The following is a 23,045-nucleotide window of genomic DNA, read 5'->3' as shown; positions in this document are numbered from 1 at the left end:
TACGGTGCGCGTCGTCGTCAGCGTCAGCAGAATTAAGCCGAGGTGACACGTGCTGTTTCAAGCAGTCCAAGCCAATTTCCTAAACGTCCCAAACGAAAAAATCACTTTCGACCCGGTCGAGATATCTTGCACGTTGAGCTCGCTTGTTCCTGGTACCAGTGGGGTTATTGAAAAGAACCGTTTTCAGTGCACTGTCGTTTGGCATTCTTACGACGTGTCGGGCCCACCGTAGTTTACCGGCAGATGTACGATAGATGTCCATCGTGCTTCAAGCAGTACCTGTAGCTCGTGATTCACATGCCTCTGCCACTCTCCGTTTTCAGCTTGTAACCTGCCTAATATCGTCCGTAGCACCTTACGCTCGAACACGGTAAGAGCGTGTATGTCCTCGTGAGCAGCGTACACGGTTACCGTTCATAACAGGCGCGCGTTTGATTGCTTTGAGCCTCTTTCTTTCATGTATTTGGTCTTCGACTTTGACGTGTTTATTTTTATCTCAATCCTTCTAGACTCCGCCTCCCATATCGAAGCCCGTCGTTTGATCATCCCCTCAAGAGCGATATTAAACAGTGTCCTAGAGATGCGCACGAAATACACGTGCGTGGACATGAGATGTGGACAACGTTCGACGGGGACTTGCCAGCATTGGCCGTTTTCGAACGTCGCCTGTTTATGTGTGAAGTTAGTATCCAGAAAATCGCTAAAGCTGGAAGAGCACAATGCTGTGAGAATATCGGAAAATAACCCCATCAAAATGGTGTTCACCTCGAATCCGGTTGGTACTAGATGCAGAAGTGTGCAGAGAACTAGGTAGTTCAACCAAGTGGAGCAAGATCTAGGAAGTGTGGGAGACAAGCAGCCATGGACAGAGTATGTTGGCGGAACATTGTAATGGAGGTCAAACCCTAAAGGACATCGCAACAGGCAGGTAAATATCTTTGAAATATATTGATAAATAGTTAAATCGTGCAAAGCCCAATCACTTTTTGTTACATGTTTGGTTTGGTTTGCATTCCAATATAACAAATAAATATACAACCGTACGTTAAAAGAATATACCCAATTGATTTTGGCTTGGCATACAAAGTAGTACCTAACCGCTACCGAGGGCGAAACACGAGCGTGTAGTCACAGCTAATCTAATATTTGGTTACACTGAAGACATCAGTATGTAATATTTGTCGCTTTGATGCGATTAAAGAAAGACTTAGTAATTGGAGCTCGTGTTGATATTGCATTAACGGATAAAGCATCAACTCAGCCTACGAAGTGCAATTGGCCGTGGCATTGAACTGAATTAATTAGAAACTTTAGTCCGGAATATGGCAAGATATGTTTTGGAAATCGTTTAACGAATTGGGCTTCGATTATTCAGTAAGTAATTTCAAATGAGATTCCTTTCATATAAATTACTTTTCGACGAAAGATGTTTGCTAACTGATATTCAAGGTAGTGAGAAACTAAGTACTTAAGGGTTAACAGAAAAGAACCACTTCATTAAGAAAGTTCTTTCGATAGTGCACCAAAGGCTAGTAGCGGCAGGTTCTGGCCATCTTACTAGATTCACTGCACACAAAACACCAAGAGTACACACGGCCTGGCATTAATTAATTATCGGTTCAACTAGGTCATACTTCTAATTTATATAGTGTTTTTCTACGTTTTATGCTCAGCCTCGGCTTCATGTGAGGTGACGGATATACGGGAAGGTTCATGTGTTTGTTTTAATTCGCTATAGGCACTAGGTACGAGTCGAGCGTAGCCGGCTCAAATTACTCAAGCCGTACAACCTCCTCGAGGCCGAAGTCCCGTCACCACGCAACTTGTTGGACTTCCGTCGGAGAAAATTCTAATCCAGACACACCACAACTAATGCATTAGGGAATTGGCTGTTGTTATTCGTTTGCTAGAACAGTAGATGTACGTACTATCTGCAAAACCATGCGTCAACATACGATGGGGATTGCTGTATGCGAACTAAGAATCAGCAGGGTACCACGCCGTCGTAAGATACACTTGTAGAAAACTGTCCGCCAAAGCACGGCTCTGGACTATGGGAGAGGATAATTAGATTAGAGGCCCTACTGCTACCTCGGCCAGACATACATTCGGTTCGTAGTGGAACAGCTTATTTGATGGTCATTGTTGGAAATCCAGCTTATTAGCTTGCCAAGTGTCGATCCAAACGGTAACGGTTTTCGGGTTGGTCCCGGTTGTTGTGGTATCCGGATTTCTCTGCTGGTCAGTTCAAAGTTCAGTGACGTGTGCGGGTTGTGCAATCGAGATATTAACCAGTGCAAAACAAAGTGGTTCGTTTATCGGCGTGAAGGAATAAAGTGATTGGGATCTTCGAAGAAGGCGGAACAAACATCGGGTGCTTTAGTGCAACATTTTCCGCCAAGGTCGTGCGGACCGGACAGGAACAGCCAAAATGCCTCCTCGGGTATGTCTATGCTAGATTTGTTTTCCCTGGGAAAACAGTGCTTTGAGGATCTTTTCGGATAGCGATGGACGGTGTACAACAGATTTCATAAAATTTATTCGTGTAGCAATCATAGAAAACAACGAGCTTAATCTAATTAAGACTGCTACTAATTAAATTTTCTGATCGGTTTTCATAGCTTGTTGCGTAATATTCGACATGCAGAAGAAAGCACGCAGCTAGTGTTTCAGTCAGTTTATGGGATGCATTTCTATAAAATTAGTTTGAAATGTTTGTGTTTATTTGAATAATGTTGAATACATAATTATTATTTATTGTTAATCATGATGAGCTTATAATTGGTATAATTTTTCATGACGTTCATTAAGTACTATTATTAATTAACAGCTTGTGATATTAATGAAACTACTATTTCATATTTGTCTCACATTATATACAAAACATATGATAAGAGTTTTATTTAACTAACCGTTCTCACGAGACTGTGGCATAAAATAAAACTAAATTAAAATTACGCATCAATTGTAAACTCATTACTTATTCCAAGCAACTTGTACTGCGCCATTCTGCTGAGGCTTGTGGGTGTTTGCGCTTGCTGCACTTACCGCGCTAAAACTTGGAAGAACGACATATTTTCACCAATATAGCAGAGGAATAATCGTTGGAGTTGATTCCTCCACTCAGCTTGGGAATTGTGATTCGGTGTCTTCGTTTTGCTTATTGAGAAATATTGCTAACAATTTTAATCAAATGATGTGTTTGATACCAGACGAAGTCATGGCTTTTATTCGCAGTTTGCAGAGTATTTATAATTCTTTTAATTTACTGCAGCTTTCAACAGCGTCAAAAAATCTGTCTACAGTGTCAAAATTACCATTTTTAAGGGCTGTGGGGTTTGAACTTAGTGGGCGTCGAGGTATGATGCTGGCCTAATAAGCCAGTCATCGTATGTTCGAATCTCGGCTGGGAGAGGCTGTTAAAGTCAATAGGATCGTAGCAACTGGCCCTACATTTGTCTTGTACTCTAACAGCTGGCTGCGAAGTCTGTCGTATAAAAACAGAAGGTCAAGTTTCGATAACGGAATGTAGCACCTAGGCTTTGCTTTACTGAAAACATGTTTTAATATTTTTCTGTAACAAGAAGACTTCTTGCTTTCGTTTTTGTGACTAACCGAAATTCACGGTTTACTATCGAAATGTTCGAGGCTTTAAGTGAAAGAAACAATGTTTATGGTCTATGAATATCGACCGGAATTTCCAAGAACCGAGTCCAATATAAACAATTACATAACAGAGGTATGATAAACTGAATAATTCGCGTTATTTTTTTGCCGTGCCGGTTCTGGTGATAAATTTTCAGTAAAGAATTATGGCGCAAAACAACATATACCTATAAATTTTATGTACTAAACTTTTTCTTTTTCCCACACTTGTTTAGTTCAGATCATTCTAGTACAGTCAACTTCCGCTCGTTGGGTTATCTTTAAGTGGGCTACGTTTTAATCGGGCTTTCATTAATTGGACTGCAGCCCATCTAAAACGAAGTCAAATCTTATTTCTGATAGTCTATTTTTTCTATCAAGGGGTTTTTTGAAAGAAATTTGGCGATTTTTCAAGCCACCTTAACAGTTGATTTGCATTCAACAGCCATGGTGAAAACTGAACTGCACTTGATACTTTGTTCGTACTGCTAGCTCCATCCCGTAGCGAAAAAAAATGAACATGGAGAAAGCCGAAAGCGTTGAACGGAAGCCTTGTTCCGGACGCCCGACACTGCTGCGCTAAAGACTGAGAGCAAGACGGTCTCGTCATATTGTACGTAGTATCTACCGGAAGTTGCCAGCTTCATCAAGAAGTATCGCGTAAAGGATGTAGTCTTTTGACTGGACCTGGCGACGGTCCATTATTGCAAGAGATTACTGGAGAAGGTGAACCGGCTGAAGATAAACCGACGGTCACCAACTCTTCCAACGCCTCCCAAAACTTCCTATTGGTATTTTTGGGCGAAGCTAAAACGAAGCGTTTTCTCCAATAATTGTGTTGCCAAAACGGAGAAGGAGCTGATCGCCAAGGCTACGGAAGAGTTGAATAATTTGCCGAGGTCAATTTTTTGATCGGCCATAGAGGAGGTTCCGGTTATCTGTTTTAAAGCCGTTTGGCAGGGCGTCGAAGCATTGTTATACAAGGCTTAATAAACATAGGATTTGAGGAAAATTTGTTTCATTGAATTATCTTTTGTATTATTTTTTTTCATCACCATCCGGAATTAGTCCATTTTTCAATACATACGTGTATACAAGTGTAGTGAAGTACTTATCGAATACAAAAAAAAGATGAACGTGGAGAAAACATTGATTTAAAAAATGAGGGGGCGACAAATTGATCTTCCGCCAAGGGCGCCACCGTGTTACGCTACGGCTCTGGTTGTACTCATGTCAGAGGTACCGCAAGGCAGTCATTTGTGATACTTGCCATTACAACTTGGATAGAAATCCCATAAAGAGAATGAGTTGGTCCAGAGCCGGCGTTTAGGCCGGCAAACCCGTGCGGTCGCACAGAGCATCGCGCTTCAGGGGGCCTCGCGCTCGGTGATGACTAGAGAAAAATGTTAAATTCTGGTGGACAATCGCTGGCATTAAATGCAATACAGCACATTTGGCTGTTTAGAAATATTTGTATGATTTTCATTGTTTCCTTTTCTCAATTATAAATTACTAGCTGACCCGACAAACTTCGTATTGCCACAAATTAACCTGTGTTGTACATAAATCATGAATCTCGGATGATCTTTGTCACAATCTCGAGTTTTGCAAGCCCCCCAGTGGGCGGCGCTTCCGACGGCGGGTCACCGGCAACACTCGCGACCGTCTCGTCCTGAACGATCTAGTGTTACTATAGATAGTTTTTGTGGTCTTGTATTGACTAATGTTTTATGGAAGAGTCTCGAATTTCTCGAGTTCGATTAGTTTTTGAGTTTCGCAAAAATTTCTGTTTTATTTATATGAGAGTCCATATCCCCCTACCACAGGGGTGAGAGGTCTCTAACTATCGTAAAATGAATTCAAGACTCCAAAATCTCCCACATGCCAATTTTGGTTCCATTTGCTTGATTAGTTCTCAAGTTATAAGGAAATTTGAATTTCATTTGTATGGGAGCTCCCCTCTTAAAAGGGGAAGGGGTCGTAATTCACCATAGAAAAAAATTCTCCCATCTAAAACTCCCACATGCCAAATTTGGTTCCATTTGATTGATTAGTTCTCGAGATAAGAGGAAATTTGCATTTCATTTGTATGGAAGCCCACCCTCTTAAAGGGGAGATGGGCCATAACTCGCTTTCTAAAGAAAAGAGGGGTCTCAATTCACCATAGAAAAAAATCTTGCGTCCAAAACCACTTACATGTCAAATTTGGTTCCATTTGCTTGAATAGTTCTCGAGTTATGAGGAAATTTGTTTTTAATTTGTATAGGAGCCCCCCCCTCTTAAAATGGGGAAATCCATAGAAAATATGCCATAGAAAATATTCTTGCCTACAAAAACACCCACATGATAAATTTGGTTCCATTTGCTTGATTACTTCTAGAGTTATGAGGAAATTTGTATTTCGTTTGTATGAGAGCCCCCCCTCTTAAAAAGGTAAGGGGTCCTAATTCATCATTGAAAAAATGGTTGCCTCCAAAAACACTCACATGCCAAATATGGTTCCATTTGCTTGATTAGTTCTCGAATTATGAGGACATTTGTATTTCGTTTGTATAGGAGCCTCCCCTCTTAAATTTGGGAGGGGTCCTAATTCACCATAGAAAATATTTTTGCCTCCAGAAACCTGCACATGCCAAATTTGGTTCTATTTGCTTGATTAGTTCTCGAGTTATGAGGAAATTTGAATTTCATTTGTTTTAGAGGCCCCCCCTCCAAAAGTGAGGAGGGGTCCCAGTTCATCATAGAAAAAATTTTTGTCTCCAGAAACACCCACGTGTCAAATTTGGTTCCATTTGCTTGATTAGTTCTCGAGTTATGAGGAAATTTGTATTTCGTTTGTATAGGAGCCCCCCCTCTTAAAGTGGGGAGGGGTTCTAATTCACCAAAGAAAATATTCATGCCCTAGAAAACTTTCACATGCCAAATTTGGTTCCATTTGCTTGATTAATTCTCGAGTTACGAGGAAATTTGCATTTCATTTGTATAGGAGCCCCCCTTCTTAAAGTGGGAAGGGGTCCCAATTCATCACATAAAAAATTTTTGTCTCCAAAAACACCCACGTGCCAAATTTTGTTCCATTTGCTTGATTGGTTCTCGAGTTATGAGGAAATTTGTATTTCGTTTGTATAGGAGCCCCCCCTCTTAAAGTTGGGAGGGGTCCTAATTCATCATAGAAAATATTCTTGCCCTCGAAAACTTTCACATGCAAATTTGGTTTTATTTGCTTGATTAGCTCTCGAGTTATGAGGAAATTTGTATTTCATTTGTATAGGAGCCCCCCTCCTAAAGTGAGGAGGGGTCCCAGTTTATTATAGAAAAAAAATTTGTCTCCAAAAACACCCACGTGTCAAATTTGGTTCCATTTGCATGATTAGTTCTCGAGTTATGAGGAAAATTGTGTTTCTTTGGTACAGGAGCCCCCCCTCTTAAAGTGGGGAGGGGTCCTAATTTACTATAGAAAATATTCTTGTCCTCGAAAATCTTGACATGCCAAATTTGGTTCCATTTGCTTGATTAGTTCTCGAGTTATGAGGAAATTTGTATGGAAGCCCCCCCTTTTAAAGAGGAGAGGAGTTATAATTCCCCTTATAAAGAGGAGAGGGGTCTCAATTTACCATAGAATAAATTCTTGTCACCGGAAACACCCACATGCCAAATTTTGTTCTATTTGCTTGATTAGTTGTCGAGTTATGCAGAAATTTGTGTTTCATTTGAATGGGAGCCCCCCCCCTCTTAGTGGTGGGAGGGGTTTCTAACCATCACTAAAACCTTTCCTGGCCCCAAAAAACCTCAACATGCATATTTTCATGCCGATTGGTTCAGTAGTTTTCGATTCTATAAGGAACATACGGACAGACAGACAGACAGACAGACAGACAGACAGACAGACAGACAGACAGACAGACAGACAGACAGACAGACAGACAGACAGACAGACAGACAGACAGACAGAAATCCTTCTTTATAGGTATAGATTGAGAAAAAATCGGCGGTATTAGGCCTCGCTGCTCAGGAATGGGCCGTTACATAATGTGCCAAACGACTTGGCTCGGCTTGCACGTCGATTGTTTACGGAGGCTTCGATGAAATGGGTACTTAGCTCTTTTAAGCCAATGAAATTTCCGGGTCCAGATGTTATTCTACCAAATTTTCCACTTTGAGACGCATCCCAGAGAATTGGCGGACAGTAGAGGTGGTGTTCATGCTAAAGGGAGATAAAAAAAGAAAAGCATGAGAGTTTCTACAGTTTCTTGCATGGGAATCAACCTACCAACATGCCAAAACTACGGAAACCGCACTGCACTGGGTAGTGACGTTAATTGAGAAATCATTAAAATATCAGGAAACGACACTCTGTTCTTTCCATGATATTGAAGGAGCTCTCGATTACACATCCCTCGTTTCAATTATTACGGCTCTCTTTCAAAACGAAATCGACCACACTATAATGAGCTGTGTGCAAGCAGTGCTTCCGAACAGAGAAATCACAGCATCATTGGGAGATTCGTCGGTCACGATCTTGGTAATCAAAGGATGTCCACAAGGAGCTCTCCCCCCTTTGATTTGAACACTGGTGGCAAACGCACTCCTTCACAAGATATTGCAGATTGGTTATGAGATTATTGCTTAAGTCGTCGACCTAAAACTTATCGTCAGAGGAAAGCCTGATACAGTAGTGTCGAGTTGTTTGCTAGGAGCTCTCAATACCACCATCCCAAGCAACAATTTGGGTTTTAATACACTCTTATGATGGCATTTAAGACCAAAATTCTTGAAAACCATCATAAGAGTACAATAAAACTCACATTGTTGCTTGGGATTATGATACTTACAAGACGGGCCTGATATAAACTCCACAAGATTGTTATCATTCACTAGGTGACGAAAAGATACTTTTACTTCCCCTATACTGATTGGGCTCAGGTTTCTTCTTGGTTTCAGGCAAACTTCTTGGAATAATTCTGAATAAAAAACTTAACTGGGCTGCTCGCCTAGATTATGTTGTTAAAAAGCATCCCGCAGGAATCGAATGAGGGTAAACAGCTGTAAACTAAACAGTTAAACAGAATATCTACCCAAATGCTACAGCACCTAAAAAACTACTCAGCTAAATTCGTAGCGTCGGAAATCATGGGACTCCCAACTGGATACTGTCCTGCTCTTCATTTTTTAAAGAATATCGGATGATACCGAGACCTGCCACTTTTGCGTCTATGAAAATAAAAGTTTAGCGCATTTGCTCTACTATTACGGGGCTCTTGCTTTATCTAGCATAACTTCTTCGGAAGTTTCCTTCCTGGCTGGAGCTCAAATCCTAAAAGACTCCACCAATGGGTATGAGCAGTCCGTAAACGATGAAGGGCAATCGAAGTCTACCTCAAAAGATGATCATTAAAACCGCCATAGTGGCTTTTTAATCCAATGCCCTTGATTGCACTTATCACGGCGGTATAAATGCACTTGAATGCGTCTTTTTTGCATGAAACGGTAACTGGCGTTATTGGCTATCTAATCCTTAAGAAAAATTGGGTTGAAATGCATTTATGCCACCGTAATAAGCATAAGAGACGGAATGAGAATCTCTCATTTTTGGACCTTTTGACGTATTGGTCGAAAATATGCTTCAATTAATGTATCCCACAAACATTATTAACATATCAAATACAAAGTGTTTGTCACTTGGCACGACAATTACATACGTTGTAAGAGTAACTTTATAAAGGAAACAAAATCTGTTGAATTATTGTAGTAATAGATGTACTAATGTTCCTTTAATTGATCTTAGTGTTCCTATAATTGTGCTATTCCTTCTGTTTTGCCAGCTGAAAAAATAGGGTAGCACAACTGTAGAAACAAGCGTTTTCCAGCTGAGGCTAAAGTGGTGTCAGAATTTAGGAAATCGTTATCATAGTAAATAAAAGTGCATTTTTTAATGGAGTAGTCTAACTATCCATATTAAGATAAACTTGTATTATATAATAGACGTTATTTTACTTAAAATGCTTTGGTGATGAAAATATATGTATATTATTAAAGTGTATTGACTCAACTATAGGAGCAACTATCCCACTTTAAAGTTTGTTAAGTTCAAATGCATAATTTTCAGTCAGTTTTTCAGTTTTTTTTAAAAGATCAGCCGAAACTGGAGGCGGAGAGTACTGTGAAAAAGAATGAACCTCATGAGCACGAATGCAAATGTAAAGTTAGTTTTTCCTAAAATCTAATCAAACTTTTACTGAACGCTTTAAGTACGTGAAACCGTGGAAACTCTCTTCGGACCTAACAAAGTGGTTGATTTTTTCTTCGGAAAATACAAACAAGTTTATTTAGACCTCACAGACTTATCAATATCGACGCTTTCAGTTTGGACAATTATTGTAGTGGTTGGATATGAAAATAACAACTTTTCGCAAAAAAACCAGCACGAAATCACTCAGCCAAATTAAAACGCTGATAGTCAGACGGTATTGAAAAGTTGCAGTGTCGATCATACACAAAACCTGAATAGACTGTGGGTTGAATGCTGATAGGTACAGATTGGAATATAAAACGACTCCCACAGTTACATTCGTTCAGGTAATAGCCGTTCAATACTAGATTCATCCACTGGGAGACAATGCAATTATACCATTGTTGTCAACGTTGGCATTTATTCGTTAACAGGAAGTTGTGGTTATGCAATACAAGTTATTGTGTTAGATTTTGTTATTTGCAGTTCGTACGCTGATACTGATGCTTGTAGATTTAACTGTACATTGTGTAAACTACGACCGCTTTGATTTTGTTTGTAATGAAAAAAATTTGAATGAATTGAATTTAGATGATAATAATATGTCAAAAGCCCTTATTTACTGTCAACGAAAGGAAGCAAGTGTACCTATGGCTATTATCACTATCATCACATACGAAAAGCAATCAAACGGCTACCACACAAAGAAGAGAATATACTACTTATCCTTTTTTTCTTCCCGCACTTACCCTTAACAACTCATTCCCTATGTAACATCCTGACCCACCAGCCGCTGGCCCTAGCGCAATCAGCCCTTGGAATCGTCTATCGTCCGTTATCCTGTATACATATATCGCATCGCCGGAATAACCTACTTCGCAGAGTAACTTTTCCCCGCCGCATCCGGCGGCGGTGGGTTCACAGCATGGTCGTATTATCGAGCGCAATGAGGCACATTGTACATATCCCCCTAAAAGAAGCACTCTAACGTCATGGAAAACCATGGAACCAGCCATGGATGGTGCCAGCAGGATAAGGCGGCAGCAGCAGTAGCAGCAGCAACAGCAACAACAAAGGAAAATCCCCATTACGATAATCACCATAAGACGATCTTCTACACGCTGCACTTGAATTAGGAAGAGAGAACAAAAAATTGCTGAACAAGTCGCAATCATTTATCGAGACAACAAGCTGCAGACTAAACAGCTACTTACTGCAGAACAGGCATGTGAAATCTTGATACGATTAGGTTTTAGGTTTTTCATGGTCAGTTGCGATTGATGGCACGAAAAAGAGCATTTTCTCGAATTTTTATTTCTACTTTTACGGATATATGTACTTACTCCTTCACTATTATCATAACACATTCATAACACATTCTGTTGTTATAACTTTGTTTTTCCTCTGTGACCGAATGGTGTCCGTAGGAAGAATAATCATTTCTCAGCTAAAACGTTACCGAAAGTTAATATAATATTGAAAGATTGCAATGAGTAACTGGTTTCAAAAATTGTGTACATATTTAGAGGTCGTCTAGTTATTACCTTGACGTGAGAATGTTAGTATGTTTGGGAGACCTCTAATTTTTAGGAAATGTCGGAGTTCAAACTATTTATTTTTGGAGAAGCGACAATACCAGAATTGCCTCCAGTTTGTAAAAACTGCCCATTTCCAAAATACGACTATTTTAGGTAGTATTGGGATTTGCGGGCATTTGTGTGTCACTTCTTATGAATGATGAACTGAATTTTGTGAGAAATCACAATAAGGTGAATTAATGATTGAAAGGATGATTGCTGACTGAAACAAAAATAAAACTAAATGAATCTTCACCACAAACACCCGCCCATCTACCTGTCTGTCTAGCCTAGAACAAAAGAAAGCAAGTATCAAACGCAACAAACCTCGAATGGCGACCAAGTTTTAGTACATTCCCTTATACACTGTCACGTGCCAACAACGGGCCACATTTCCGTAAGTATATGTAGAAGCGGGTAAGCCCATGCAACACACCTAGTTCGCGGGCCGAATGTTGCTGTGCAACAATCCAGTCATTTATCATCAAACCACACCAAAACCGCCCGCCCGGCGAAACCATCTGACGCTACAGTCTATGAAGGCATTCAATTGGGGAGTACCTACCTAGTAGTAGTAGGTGGATGGACGGCAATCGTTGCATCTGGCTGCTTCTCCATACATAGTAGCAGTTCCATTTGCACTACGTACAACAGCCGGGACCGTAGCGAGCGACCGCCAAACAATTCTTGCTTCATGTGATGTAATCAGTATTCATCATCTGAGTCACGTAGATCTGCCAGCGACGAAGCGCAGACCCATCCCTGTCCCAAGCCCACACCGGGTGGTCCCAAGCCGTCTCCAGAGTATGTTATGCCTTGATATGTTAAACTTTAGCTCGACTGTCGTTGCGCTTTCGTTCTATTCTGGCCTTTACGATATGCATATGGTGAGAGCTTTTAAATGCAGTTACTTATGTTTGTTGAATTAGAGGAGCTAATAAGTAATTGTTTGTTATACTTCAAGTTACGGATTAAGTAAAGATTCAGTAGGACTGAATTAGGCATGAGATGTGTTGATTGTAAGAGGAGCACAATCTTTTGGAAAATTGATTGCGTAAGAAATACGGTCTTTCCAATTCCTGCTGTTGAAAGATTGATTACCATGACGCAGAGTCTTGTACACGAGCCATTCAAAATCCAAAAAGGTAGAAGTAGTTTGAATAACTACTTAAAGTAAAAGTATTTACTTTGAGTGATCAGTAGGTTCTCTTCGTTATATTCAAAGCAGGTAGGAAAACCAAGAGGACTTTTATTTAAAAAAACAGTGAAAAATAATGGGTTGCTTACGTTATCTTTTTGGAAAGCACAGTTTTTTTATATCTTCAATTGTAGGGTAAATTGTCAATTTATTGTGCACAGCTAAGCAATTTGATGATTTTGAACAAATGAAAGCAGATTTTTTTGGCAAAACCGCTCAGTATCCCGATAGACTAATATAAAATAGGTTCCCATAGACATCGTGTGGAATTCCTCACAAAAGCCGTGTAAAATACGTTTTTGCATAGCGACTCTGCACCCAATTATTGCACACCAAAATAACCTTCGAATCTTATTACTGCACACCTCACGCCCAATTGTTGCACTACTTTTGTTTTGATTTTTTCTCATTATTACATTAGCATTACAGTAATGACCCGATTTTGTCACCCCCATGATGAATTTAGGGGTGACAAAAACGGGACAGTGACAAAATCGGGTATTTTTTCAATTTTATATTTTTTGCAGATAACTTAGAACGAACTACATATATTTCATTCTGATCACTTTTAGGACCTTTCGCACTTCCTTCTACCTCTCTGTGGACATTTGTCACCTGTGCTGTGAGGTCCCACAGGTATGAAAACACGCGTTTATTAATTGCGCCGAAATGGTTGATTATACTGGTTGACTATGTTCAGAGAAATGTCACAGCGTAAAAAGCTCTTTCTTATGGTATGAACGATTCTTTGATTAACCCCCCTAAAAGTAAGATAGAAAATTTATTTTTCAAGCAGTAAGAGGTAGAGCAAAACAATGTTCTACAAAATTTTTGAGAAGATTATTATAAAGAACTTTGCCAAAGAAAGTGACCTTCTAGCTATTATAGTTGTGGAGATAAGAAACAACTTTTGTGGAAACTCCACGAAAATCAACACAGTTCTTTTCAGTGTTTTAACACATTTGACATGTTTGAAAATGATTTTCAAACTAAGCTTTTGATAAATCAAAAGCGTGACAAAATCGGGTAAAAAACGTGACAAAATCGGGGGTGACAAAATCGGGTCAAAAACGTGACAAAATCGGGGGTGCCAAAATCGGGGAGTGACAAAATCGGGGAGTGACAAAATCGGGTTACCACTGTATTGCCAAGTGGTTTTATTTTTGGACAAAGCTACATACTACATACTTTAAGATTACCTTAACGTCTATTATGGACCTGGAAACCTCGCAATAAACGGTGAAAAATGGAAAACAGCGGCACCCACCGCTTGCGTTTATAAACAAAAAGCAACACCGCAGAGAAGTGAACTGTCAAATGCGCGTTGCAGAAAAAAATGGGTTAGGACACGAAAAACAGATATGCAAAAAAATTGGTTTTCCAATTATTGAACATACGAATTTATCGGAAATTTGTGTTTTAAAGACCCAATTTTATTTACTTTTTGAGTATAGTAAGTTCGAACCCAGCTACCATTTTCATATGTATAAAAAAAGGTAAAAATCAGCATTACGTACAGATTACATGCTAAATAAATCGTGTTTCATGCGCAAAATTGGCATATCCGTACTATTTTGGAGGCGATATACGTGATTACGAATAATTTTGAGCGTAACGACTATTTAAGTATTTATATACGATAATATCCGATTAAGCGCGAGTCGCTCCGTCCTACTCTACGATTTTGTGCTGAAATCGAATGTATGTCAGTCATTATCATTATATACGACAGCTTTAGTTACGATTTCGAGTTTTTAGGAGATATTTACGATAGTTTTCGTACATTGATATACGAGTTGGTGCTAGCTGGGAACTAACGTTCGGTGAAAGCTCATTTTCTCAACTTTCTTAAGAATAATAATTATAATTTTGATAAGAAAATCGTTTGCTGAAGGCAAAATTGGGATAGATGTAAGAAAATTTAATGTTAAGCCTAAAAAATTACGTTGATTTACATGAAAAAATCGTAACATTCGACGGATAATGAAATTGTATAGCCGGTGTTGTTGTCAAATTACATTTAACATAGTAAACCGTCGAGAAAAAGTGCAACATTACGAAGTGTACAGTATTTGGGTGGTGTGCAATAATTGGCAAATTACCCTACTACTGATTTCATTTGCATCAGCTGCAGTGAATTTCATATGCGTCCATATTAAAAAAGCGGAGCTGGAATTTTCTAGGGATTTTCTAGCAACCAACGATAATATTTGACCCATCATTGATGATTAAAAATTGAAAAGACATGTCAGATACCATCCTTTTTCTTTTTTACTGGAGTTTCAAATTGAAAAAACCCCGAGGTCCCACTGTATCCAGTCACTTAAATTACAGCCACTCCTAACCTCTTGGTACTACAATCCCAAAGCAAACCAAAGTCGTAGGTTGACAGGGAAGGAGGCACTCATGCGAACGCTGATTATTGTCGTGAGGAATAGCGTTTGCAACGATCAATAATCTATATATAAACTTCGCAGATTTCCACAAAGATACCCACAAAATCCCCTGAAGATTACCTGACCAACGTACCAGATTGACCACGTTTCCATAGATGATCGGTTCTACTCTAACATCACGAACGTTCCTTACGGAGTGCGAAAATTAGTTATGACCATCACCTAGTAGCAGACTATGTGTACCCAAAATTGTCAACCGTGTATCAGACACGTCAAAGCCGCCCACCTCGGTCTGCTAGATAACGCAATCTACCGAGAACTACGGGTGAATGAATACTGGATGATGTACTATACGCCCTTTTCAAAAAAATAGGTGCTTCAACCCTCGACGACGGTTGGGGCCCCAACGCCAACGGCTGGGCATCGGAGAGGTCGCTATTGCGGTAGTAAGTGAAGAGTCTCGGAGTATATGAAATGATTGATTTGATGAGGAATACCAAGCGGTGTAGAGGAATAAACTGGCTTGAAAAAATTATCTGATTGTTGTCACTAGGGAGAACTTGGCCAAATGCCGACGAACAAGAAACCAGTTGACCAGTTGATTCTAAGGAACATCGGGCGACAGAAGGAGGACAGAGATTGAGAAGAATCAGAATAACTATTTCGAGCTAATGACACGCGCGTTTTACAAGACGGTTAACCAATCCCTTAAAGGCTACACACCGAAAGATGACATGTGTAGAGATGAGGAAGGTAATCTGATCACAAACGAGGGCAAGGTGGTCGTCCGGTTGACGCAGTTCTTCGATGAACATATCAATGGCGAAGTTGCAGAAGGAGGTGGAACGGAACCCAGGTAACCAATAAGCGTTCTCAGTGCTATTCAAAGGCATGCTAGTAAGCATTTAAGTCTTCTTAGATATTACTTAAAAATTGTTTTGGCAAAATATACAGTTATTTTACTGCTAACCCTTTTATGGTGCTGACAAGAAGAATTTAAATAGATTTTTGGATGCCAATTTATAATAACTTTGCAGAATAAATGCTAATATAAAGCAAGGTGTAGTAAAAGCGCCAGATATGCCAATAAATGATTTATTTACTGCTTATGTTAAGGGAGCATAGTACCTTTTCGGCTCAAGCAACTCACTCAATTCCTTTTTGGTTTGAAAGCTTATAAAATTATCTGTTTGATCCATCCTTTTTTAGATATTGCAATTTTTGTATGTTTTAGATATGTTTAAAGTCAATTTGTTCGACTAAAAAACGGACTTCTATGTTTGAATGTCCGCCATTTTATTACGCGTTCGAATTTTAAAAAAACGACAAAAAAAATTTGAAATGAGGCAAAAAATATGGTGTAAAAGGTACTATGCCCCCTTAATGCTTATTTGTTACCTGGGACGTTAACCTAGGGGTGCTCATGAAAGATAAGGACTGTATCGAAAAGTCTTTAGCAACATCTATCCGTGAATAAAAATGAAATTCGATTATTATATCAATTTTTGTTTTTGGTTTATTGAAGATCAGTACGACTTGAAACAATAACATGGCTTACATTAGTCAAAATATTAGATTCTAAAGAATGAGCGCACTTATGGTGAAACTCCTCCCAGCAAATTCTGCGCACTAGCTTTTGTGCTTTTCCTGGATGCTGCTGTTAAATTTTCCTTGCATTCCTCCATGCTTTGGGATACTGTTCCTTCCCTCCTGAATATCCTCTTCACAATCGACCGGTAACGTTCAATTGGTCAGAGCTCTGGACAATTTGGTGGATTGATGTTTTTCTCGACGAATTGGGTATTATTGTCTAAAAGGCACTGTAGTACAGGATTAGCGCAATGCACAGATGCCAAATTCAGCCAAAAGAGAGGGGGAGACTGATACTGTTTGTAGATAAGCCACAATATTTTTTACAATTATTCGTCTTTGTAAATTTGAGCATTTATTGCACTCTTTGTGAAGAAAATACGCATCGCAGACCACAAGTACAAATAGCATACCATACTAAAACCTTCTGTCCAAACTTTTCTAGCGCAATCGTACTGTCGGTATTGTCCACCACCTCGTCCGCCGATTTCGTGTAGAATTTCGGCCCTGAAAGCGCTTTTGAATCCTGTTTGACGTAAGTTTCGTCGTTCATATAGAGGCCATTGACTATTATCCGTTTATAGTTACCGTGCCGTTATTTAGGCTCGAGATTATTGCTCTCCGGATTTCTTAGATACCTTATGATTCTTGTATGTCTTTACGGAGTTCCTGACCTTGATTGACTGAATTATCGCAATGCTTGTTTTAAGTGTTTTAGCCATATAAGATGTTGTTACCAATCGGTGTCGTTTAATATGAGTTATTACTTCAGAATCTGCCGGGGGCTAACTGGAACCAGGTTTTCTTCCGGAACGAGACAGATCGTTCAAGGAACTCTTTTTCTTAATTATCGATGATATTTTTACGCTTGTGTGGTGCACTTTAAACCGTTTTGCGATTTGGTTGATAGAAAACACCGTTTTCAGTGCACCAACTGTGCAGAATTTTTTTTTTTGATTACAAGTTCAATCCAAGGCATAGCGAAAAGTAAAAAAATAATCGAAACAAATCGGTTGCACAACTTTTTTTTAGATATTCAAGCAAACTTTTGCTTGCACGCACATAAAAATTACTTCACCCATTTTTGAGTAAAATCATTTTAAAAGTTGCTAATTACTTTTCGATACAGTCCTTAGTACTGTTCCAGCACCTGATCTTCAAGAAGTTCAACAAAGACGTCGGTAAGGACCGCCTATCAGCAGAGCTTTAAAAACATAACCAAAAAAAGCTGGCAGCAGGTCTACACTGGATTATTTCCAATATTTGGGAGGAGAAGACGTCAACGGAGATATAGATGGAAGGAGTGGTTTTGTACCATCTACAAAAAGAGTGATCGGTTCGACTATTGCAACTATCGCAGCATAACATTGGTAAACGAAGCCTACAAGGTAGTCTCCCGGGTCCTATTAAGCCGTCTGTCACCGATAACAAAAGGTTTCGTAGGGAATTATCAGGCGGGCTTCATGGACGGACTAAATTGTTACCAACCAACAGATCTCGTAGAAATGTCGGAAGTACAACATGCCCACGCATAAAGACGTTGTTCAAAGTTAAGTTGTTGTTCAAAGGTTCAAAGGTACACGGGTACCAGCGAGCCACACGCCCTGGCAGGTGTTGTGGGTTCAAATCCGGTTATAATCTCAGATTATAGCTTGGTTCGACCCATGCACCTTCCAGCATTGGACAAAAAGATAGGAGTCACAACGACAACTTGTTAAGCGTAGCTACCTATTACCCCCCCCCCCCCTTCCTTTCCACTCTTTCCCCTCCATTCCCAAAAAATCCTTCTTCATTACTTTTCCTTACCGTTCCTTCATCAATTGTAGAATCATCGTTTCAAAAGTCTTATCGTGCATCTGGCGAAAGTGGGTAGATTATGGTGTATGAATATTATGGCGAGTCCAAACGGTGTTTGGAAAGGACTTTTTCTAGTTTTGTAAGCAAAACTCCGAAGAAAAATTAAAAGGACTAAATTGTTCGTTTTTCGGAATTTGGCTCAGTTGTCATATTGAAGATATTAGTTTTTGTTTAAAGCATTTAGATTATTACGTGTATCCTAATAGACGGCCTTGAAGTACGGCAATGGTCGTACAAGCCAGTCGTCGTAGGTTCGAATCTCGACTAGGAGATGTTGTAAGAGTCCATAGGATCGTAGCACTAGCCTCGCAGTTGTCCTGTACCCTTATAGCGGGCTGCGAAGTGTGTAAAATAAAAAGAGAAGGACAAGTTGCAAAAGCGGAATATGGCACCAAGGCTTTGCTTTTGCTTTGCAGATAAAATACCATTTAATTGCACACATAATTGAACAACATTCCTGTCCTTGTACTGATGCGTATTTCATAAAGTACTTGTAATCGTGTTTAGTGTTTAGTGAGAACTGGCATCTAAGCACTGTCAAGTTCACATAAGTACTGGAGAAGGCTACAAGTAGTAATTAAATTACGTGCCTTTGTGAAACCATATGCTCGTTTTAATTTAATACAATTTGATGGTTTGTTAACAGCTTTTAATCATAGAACCAACTGTTACAAAAGTTACGACCATATCTACATCTAAAAACAAAAATATATAATTGAATTTATCGTTCAGCTCAATCGTGCTCACATTTAAACTAGGTACCCTAGAGGAGGTATATTCGATTGTAAAGGGGGTCTCTAACAGCAGCAGGAAAAAAGCAGTGGAAGCAAACACTGCGGTGGAAAAATAAAGAACAGCGACAGACAAAGACTTCGTTGCCTACAGTTACTGAATAAGAAGAGATCGAATGCGGACGAGTGGAAGCTCGAGGGGGAAACGCGACATTATAGAACAATAAAAAAGAACGACTATTTGTTTTCCAGATTATCATCATCATTCGATATCATTGTCTGACTCCAGGAAATCTACAACCACGTTGAAGGAAGGGTGGGGTTAACTTTTTGGACAACAAAGAGAAAAATTCCTGCTAGTGCATCATACAGTAATATCAGTAATATCGGTGTGGTTGGTGAAGAGCTATAGAGCAGCAAAGACTTCTAATTCTACATGGCACAGTGACGTTGTTCGACGATGACGACGACCACGATGCCATTTGATGCGTGGTGGGAACGTTGATTGTTATGAGTTCCATAAGTTACTGAGCGTGGCGTGAGGAAGTAGAATTAGGGAGTTTCTTTGCACAGTTCGATTCCTATGAAGAAAGACCACTACTGCAATGGTGTTACTGCGAGAAACAGTTTTGAAAACGATTTTTATTTTATTGGAGCTAATCAAGCTGAGACGGAGAAGCATAAAACATGCATGTTGTGAACGTTTTCTAAAATAAATTAATTATTAGAACGTATGCGCACCTATATTGTTGCAGCTTCAACTAGAAGAGCACTGTACTATATAAAAAATAAATTTATAGCAGGGTTCAATTATCGAATATTTGTATTCGTAGTATTAATTGACACGACCCCATGTCCAAAGTGTAAACAAACCAAGTGAGAGTTCATTTTACCATGCGAAGAAAGCAACCAATAACTCTCACCCGGTTTGTTTACATTTTGCACAAACGTCTTTTTTAATGCTTTGTACTTGGATGATGAAATCTGTCATACTAATAATACAAGAATTGTTTCATTTACCAGTAAAAATTGGAACTGAAAAATGCTCTCCGAAATAATTACTCATGCACGCTAAACAAACACAGCCAGTCAGTGGTAGCGTTCTGTCTTTGTCAATATCGGCCACTCGGTGCTTAGTCAGTCACCCGCAAACCCACCTGGTCGCCACATTCTATTTACACTCGCGCTGTTGTTGTACTGTACCCTACACACTTGTGCCGTGGAATTATTTCTGTGGTCTCCGGTCGGACGGACTTCCCCCGGTTGCGATTGCGTAGTTATCTAACACACAATGAGGCAGGAAACCGAGCCTCGATCGCAGCTGTCACTCGCCACGTAGTGGCACACAACTTGTTGCACGTGATTGTTCTCCGACACACCTGAAAATTTGCTCACCTTGATTCCATAATGGCATCGTAATGACACAGGTTTAGCAAACTTCAGGCTGGCCAGAGACAATCTTTCTCATTCAATAGGTCCTCCTTTGTTGGCAATCCGGTGCTGCGGACGGACTGGAAGCGGCCGCATCCCACGCTGCATTTGTTCTTCGTTTGCGTCGTCGTCGAAGTGCGAACTGTGGAGCTTCGGAACGTTCTCTCGGTCGATATCTTGTGCATGCCGACGGTGTGGCGTGCATAAAACAACAACGATTGCTCCACAGCTGCTGTCCAAACTTCGATCGGATCGGTTCCGTAGAACCATCTCCGAGCAGGGTGCAAAACGGGCAAACAAAAAACATGTGTTATCTCACTCTGGAAGCGCGCTTTTCAACACGTTCGAATAAGTTCGGCTGCTGGCTGCTGTTGCCGTAGAGAGCTGGCTCTATTCATCCGTGTCGCGGCGGAATTCCCTCAAGAGAGAGAAGAAGGGCACTTGTGTGTATGCTTGGAAATCGTTTGTTCCGTCGTCGTCCGGACTTTGTGGGTGATGCACTTGAAGCTGCAGAATCAGCGAAAAATCGCACTGCTATTATAATTAACCGACGGTTTCCCTTTGTGGGACGTTCTCGATGCTGGCGTTGTTCCTCTGCTCTGGTCTGGAGAGCCACGTCGCCACTTAGTCGATTTCTTCGCGGTGCAGCTTATTTTTTACCGCGAGGAGGGACACACACGGCTAGCCGGAGACTGGCAGCGCGGCGATGGAATATTGGCGCAGTGACGCACAATGGTTCTATTTTCTGCGATTTTTCCCGGTTCGAAGAAGAATTATATCGATTTTATTCTGTTAGATATTTAATTTTTATGGTATTACAAACTTCGTATTGCCACAACTTAAACTGTGTTGTAAATAAATCTTGAATCTCGGATGACCTTTATCACAATCTCGAGTTTTGCAAGTTTTTGAGGAGTTCATGGGTGTTTTAATACACAAATTCTCGTCACAGTAAAATAGAAAAAAACTCCCTCCATTGCTTAGCCTGTTAAAATAAAGCGGATAGCCTTTAAATATTCGCTATCATTACAAACCATTTCGCCAAATATCATTTTGTGGAACACCAATTCTCGGTTGACCATAACGCGGAATATAAAGTTTCGCAGAATACCATTTCGCAAAAAACCTTACGCGGCATGTACCATTTCACGGAAAATCTTTTCGTAGAAAGTACCATTTCGCAGGGGTGACCCAACTGAAGGAAAGTAATAGAGGTCAGTAGATCTAGGAAAATAAATAAACCTAGATAGAGGTGATCTCTACGGGGGGCTGCCCCACCCCCCCCGCAGCGGCCGGCGCTTCCGACGGCAGGTCGCCGGCAACACTCGCGGCCTGTTTACGTCTCACCCTGAATCATCTAATGTTACTATTGATAGTTTCTGGTGGTCTTGTTATTTACTAAAAGGGGTCAGTGTTACGATCCTACATCCTACTAACTCTAACAGCCTCTCCCAGCCAAAATTCGAACATACGACGACTGGCTTATTAGACCAGCGTCTTACCTATGTTGAGATAGTTTTTGAGTTACGCAAAAATTTCTGAATTATTTGTATGAGAGTCCTAGGGGGTGGGGGGGGGCAGGTTGTGAGGGGTCTTAAACCATTATAAAAAAATCCTGCCTCCAAAACTCCCCACTTGCCAAATTTGGTTCCATTTGCTTGATTAGTTCTCTAGTTATGAGGAAATTTGTATTTCATTTGTATAGGAGCCCCCCCACTATTGAAGGGGGAGGGGTTATAATTCCCCTCTTAAAGAGGGGACAGGTCTCAATTCTCCATAATAAAAAAAATTGCCTGCAAAAACACCCGCATGCTAAATTTGGTTCCATTTACTTGATTAGTTCTGGAGTTATGAGGAAATTTGTTTTTCATTTGTATGAGAACCCCCCCCCTCCTAAAAAGGTAAGGGGTCCTAGTTCATCATAGAAAAAATTCTTGCCTCCAAAAACACCCACATGCCAAATATGGTTCCATTTGATTGATTAGTTCTCGAGTTATAAAGAAATTTGTATTTCATTTGTATAGGAGCCTCCCCTCCTAAAGTGGGGAGGGGTCCTAATGCACCATTGAAAAAAATTTTACCTCCAAAAACCTTCACATGCCAAATTTGGTTCCATTTACTTGATTAGTTCTCGAGTTATGAGGAAATTTGTATTCCATTTGTATGGAAGCCCCTCCTCTTAAAGGGGAGAGGAGTCATAATTCCCCTTCTAAAGAGGGGAGGGGTCTCAATTTACCATAGAAAAAATTCTTGTCTCCAAACACACCCACATGCCAAATTTGGTTCCATTTGCATGATTAGTTCTCGAGTTATGCAGAAGTTATGAGAGCCCCCCCTCCAATTTTCCATTCAGGCGAAGAGAAGAAGAGGCCACTCTTTCGAGGAAATAAA

At 40.1% G+C, this 23,045-nt stretch overlaps 1 protein-coding gene across 1 annotated transcript in view; it reads left to right on the top strand.

Annotated features, from left to right (window-relative positions):
* LOC128746204 (chaoptin) overlaps positions 1–23,045 on the top strand; it is a 140,543-nt gene that overhangs the window by 3,837 nt on the left and 113,661 nt on the right. Inside the window, exon 2 of the mRNA XM_053843250.1 lies at positions 510–775. Coding sequence (XP_053699225.1) covers positions 510–775 — 266 coding nt within the window. The remainder of the gene's footprint in view (positions 1–509; positions 776–23,045) is intronic.

The sequence above is a fragment of the Sabethes cyaneus genome, chromosome 1, assembly GCF_943734655.1.
Source record: "Sabethes cyaneus chromosome 1, idSabCyanKW18_F2, whole genome shotgun sequence".
NCBI lineage: Eukaryota > Metazoa > Arthropoda > Insecta > Diptera > Culicidae > Sabethes > Sabethes cyaneus.
Note: the sequence above shows the minus strand (reverse complement) of the source record. Positions and strands in the feature narration are given on the sequence as shown.